The sequence below is a fragment of the Buceros rhinoceros genome, unplaced genomic scaffold, assembly GCF_000710305.1.
Source record: "Buceros rhinoceros silvestris isolate BGI_N320 unplaced genomic scaffold, ASM71030v1 scaffold46246, whole genome shotgun sequence".
Taxonomy (NCBI): Eukaryota; Metazoa; Chordata; class Aves; order Bucerotiformes; family Bucerotidae; genus Buceros; species Buceros rhinoceros.
In genome coordinates this window covers 2,151-6,689 of record NW_010416612.1, presented here as the reverse complement: position 1 = coordinate 6,689, position 4,539 = coordinate 2,151, and the positions used below count along the sequence as shown (strand labels likewise).

General features: G+C 40.4%; 1 protein-coding gene across 1 annotated transcript; it reads left to right on the top strand.

Annotated features, from left to right (window-relative positions):
• Window positions 1–519: 519 nt before the first annotated feature.
• Window positions 520–4,355, top strand: RPS6 (ribosomal protein S6; the record flags this gene model as incomplete). The annotated part of the gene is made up of 5 exons (XM_010137844.1): window positions 520–651; window positions 1,541–1,751; window positions 2,127–2,273; window positions 3,429–3,586; window positions 4,152–4,355. Coding segments are annotated over 5 exons (744 nt in total), but the record flags the coding sequence as incomplete, so codon positions are not given.
• Window positions 4,356–4,539: the final 184 nt, after the last annotated feature.

Here is a 4,539-nt window from a genome sequence, read left to right as displayed (position 1 = left end):
AGGGGGAACGACACACTGTGTGCGCTAGAGCTAAGCCTGTGCAGATACTCGGCCGTGCTCGACGGGAAGGGGCTGGGAGTTGTACCCGAGGCTCTGGGCTCTGCGCCGGCCTCCCAAGAAGCACAAGCAATCACCAACGGCAATTGTGGCTCCTCTTAAGTTGCTTATGCGATTTTCTAATACGACGTGTCTTGCGAGGGGCTTGTAGAAGGAGGGCAAAGGTTTAGACTGCCTTCACCTTGATACACCTGGTCGTGGTCTTTTTGAAGGTGCTCCAGCTGTGGTAGAGTCAGTTTTCTGTGTAACTGAACGCGTTAACACAGCTCAGTGTGGCCAAGGACAGCCTTGCCTGGCTGCTCTCAGCATGGTAGTGACAAGTTATGTCTAGTAAGTGTTTGTGTGAGGAGGTGGAGAATTGCAGCTTTTAAATGCTAAGATGAAACCAGCAGATAAATGCTAACTTTTTGTTAAATGCCATGAGGTATTTCAACCAAAAAAATTATTTTTTTCTTCTGTTAGCTCAACATCTCATTCCCAGCCACTGGCTGCCAGAAACTGATTGAAGTGGATGATGAGCGCAAGCTGAGAACATTCTATGAGAAACGGATGGCCACAGAGGTCGCGGCTGATTCTCTTGGTGAGGAGTGGAAGGTAAGAAGCGTAGATGGACACATCAGAGTTGTATCTGAGGAGTTTAAATAACTACGTACTGGGGAAATTTTGTTGTCACACTAGAGTGTTTATATGGTGTACATTTGGGAACTATGTTTAAAGTTTCTTGTGTTATATATACTGAATTTGGTGATGAGAACTACACTGTTCTGCTACTTTGATTTATGTAAATGCCTCTTTTTTTTTTTTAAGCTTTGCATTTAGATTTTGTTGCTGGTTTTTTACAGTATATTCTTCATTTGAGAGCTGTCGTGGTATTTAAGATAATTAAATCTGTACCATAAAACTTGATCCCTTCTTTACTGAACAAGTTAAAAATTACCTGAATTATGATAAAACTGTTTATAATACATGGGAAAAAGCTTGTTGGGCTTGGTGGATGGGCTTAGAATAGTTGAGTGTTAAGGTGGACAGCCCAACTAAATTTGGGTAAGTTGATCCTTTCTGCTGCTACCTCATAAAAGCTTTACTTTTCCTTCTTACCCATGTATTCCTTCCTACTCCAGATTCTTTTGTGTTATATGCAGACTTCCGGTTTATAACGATAAGGGATTTTGGTTAGGTTTAGGATTAAAGAAAAGCTACATCGTAATGAACAAAATTCTTAAACAAAACTTTGATTGGACAGGACTTTGAAGACAAGTAGAATAAGTCTAAACTGTGGTATGTAGAGCTATTTTTCACGTCTAAGTGAAGTTTCCGAACCACTGGAGAAGTGTTGCCTAAAGAAGTTGTTTACCTCAGCAGTAGTGGTGACATGGGCACAGTGCACCATTGTTTTGAACAGTATGTTGTGATAGCTACCACTTTTACTTGAAGTAGTAGAGACATCTGAGCAACTAAGAAGTGTTTTTCTGTGTTTTCATAGGGCTATGTTGTACGGATCAGTGGTGGCAATGATAAACAAGGCTTCCCCATGAAGCAAGGTGTCCTCACTCATGGACGTGTCCGCCTTCTGCTCAGTAAGGGCCACTCCTGCTATCGCCCTAGAAGGACCGGAGAGAGAAAACGCAAATCCGTTCGTGGTTGCATTGTTGATGCCAACTTGAGTGTTCTAAACTTGGTCATAGTGAAAAAGGGTAAGAGCCTGGATATAGCACGCCATAGGCAGAAATAGGCACCTGGGTGGAGCTTGCTTGCTAGGGGGTAAGAAGTTGTGGAGAATGCAAATGCAGTTCCAACTTCAGTGAACGTGTCTTGAAATTCCCTCTGAGCATTGCATTCTTGTAATTTCAAAACTGGTCATTGAAACATTTCTGCTACTGTCAGCAATCTGATCACATTAAACCAGCAAAGTTTAGCTAGGGGTGGCACCACTGGCAGGCAAACCCCAGGATTATTTGGTATTACCTTGGATTTTTATTCAATCTAAACTCATAATTGAAGTTCTCTAATGAAGCAGGTATTCAGTAGCTGCAGGATTAATTGGCATGTTTAAACTTATATTCTCAAAGGTGAAAAGGATATTCCTGGGCTGACAGACACAACTGTGCCTCGTCGTCTTGGTCCCAAGAGGGCTAGCAGAATCCGCAAGCTGTTCAACCTGTCTAAGGAGGATGATGTTCGCCAGTATGTTGTGAGAAAGCCTCTGAACAAAGAGGGTAAGAATTTTTAAAACTTCTTGGCTTCATGTAAGTAGCAACCAAGAGGTGTCCAGCCTACTGCAGTGAACGAAGCACACTATAGTGGTAGATCCAGGAGCTGACTGCCATGGTATTTATGCTTTGTCAGCTGTGACTTATGGATAAAGAAGCATGTGTTCCTCGTTGCTGCATTTCTCTTACCCCTCTCTTCCCTTTCCATCCACTTTAGCATAATTTGTGTTTAAATGTTTGATAGAATCGGGAGTAATATTTACTAGTGGTTCTAAGAATAATACAGAACTAATTATTAATAAAAGGTTAAATATGAGGTTGAATGATTTTGAAACATTGAGGTGAACAAAAAAGCAGTATATAGAGAACATACTGACCATTACTTATGGCGGTCTCTGAAATGGGCTTTTATTGGGACTGTTTTGCTTACCACCTATCTCTTGTAGTGTAAGATTTTTATTTTGGGTTGTTTCGCATTTGATCAGTGAACAGAGAGTGATGATTTTTAGCAGGCAAGGACATGGTCTTGGGCACTGTGAAAGAATGTTGGGTAAAAGACGGCTATTTTCTGCATCATAGGAACTATTCTGTCCATTAAAGAATGTTCTGGTGGGTATCAGACTTGCTTGTGACTGCTGAGGTTGGGCAGGATTGAGTAGTGAAATTTTACAGATATGTGTAGTGGTGTGTTTTGTTTGCTCATTATGTAGATCTGGGGTTTTTTGGAGATCCACATGTTGTCTATGTAAAATTATGAGGGTTTTAACATTGAAAACATGATGGCTTGTTCTGAAAACTAGATGATCAGTTTCTGTACTCTATTTTTAAGTCTAGGGGAAATAATTTAAGACAAACCTGCTCAGAAGCTGGGAATTTCCGCAAAAATTGAGTTGGAGATGCATTACTTGCACTTCTTATCTGATAACAAATCATGAGCATTAAGACTGTATTTTGTTAATGCTACATCTGACAGTAATTAATCATTTTTCCTGTGAAATCTGTTAAGAGGTTGAATTCTGTTTTAAGTTGCTATAATGTGTAGTACCCTGAATAATGTTACCATAACACTAAATGGAACTTACTCTTAAGTTTGCTAGATAAGGCCTGAGGCCTCTTGGAATGCTAATTTGCCACTTCTGCCGATTCGTATTCCTTTTTTAGGCAAGAAACCGAGAACCAAGGCTCCTAAGATCCAGCGACTAGTGACTCCTCGAGTTCTGCAACATAAGCGCAGACGTATTGCTCTGAAGAAGCAGCGCACTCAAAAGAACAAGGAGGAAGCAGCAGAATATGCAAAACTCTTGGCCAAGAGAATGAAGGTGCGTTTGCTGTTACAACTGCTATACCTCAGAAACAGGATTGACAGACCGTACATCTCTATACCTAGCTTTTATTGAATAGGAGTGCTCGAATGTGAGCATAACTAATTGCTGGACAGATGGTTTTATGAGCATTTCTGTCCCATTTTTGCCAGCCCTAGAATAGTAGGAATTAACAAGACCAGTTTAACTAAGAGCTAGTTTTGAAGAAAACAATGGACAGTTACAGCACGTGAAGATAAGTTCTGCAGTAGAAGTTTTAGATCTAATCTTTTAACTAAGGTGCCCAAGCATGTACTGAACACCATGTTGGTATTTTTACTGCAGTTTTGAACACTAGTCCGTATTGTTTAAAGAGACTGGTCTATACAGGTTTAGGTACTTGTAGAATTCTTCTGATCTGTGAAGAGGGGAAACTTTTTTGCCTTGTTGACTTAAGGAATCCGTTCTTTCTGGTGGATTCCTTGAAGTTGCATTTCCCTTAGTTTGTTCCTTTGCAGATGTTACACACTAGCAAATAATTCAGAATATCTCAGTACTAGCTTCATGCTGCTTTGCTTTTCAGGAAGCCAAGGAGAAACGCCAGGAGCAGATTGCGAAGAGACGCCGGCTTTCTTCATTGAGAGCTTCTACATCTAAGTCTGAGTCAAGTCAGAAGTAAAGATGTACATGATGCTAAAAATAAACCATTTTTATGGTTAACTTTCACTCTGAAACTTTGCAGTGCATATTGTTACTGGCCATCTCTTAAAAGTATTAAGTCTAGACTCACTGCATCATGCAGACCAAACTGGAACCCCAAACCCTTGGTCTTGATTGAGTTCTCTTTTGAGAACTTGTAATGAATGATTCATGTCTTTAGTGAGAAGTTCCAGTTTATAATGACCTTGTGCATGCATGTTGATTTATCTGCAGGGACTTGTAAACACTAGAACCCTGTATGATGGTTCAGC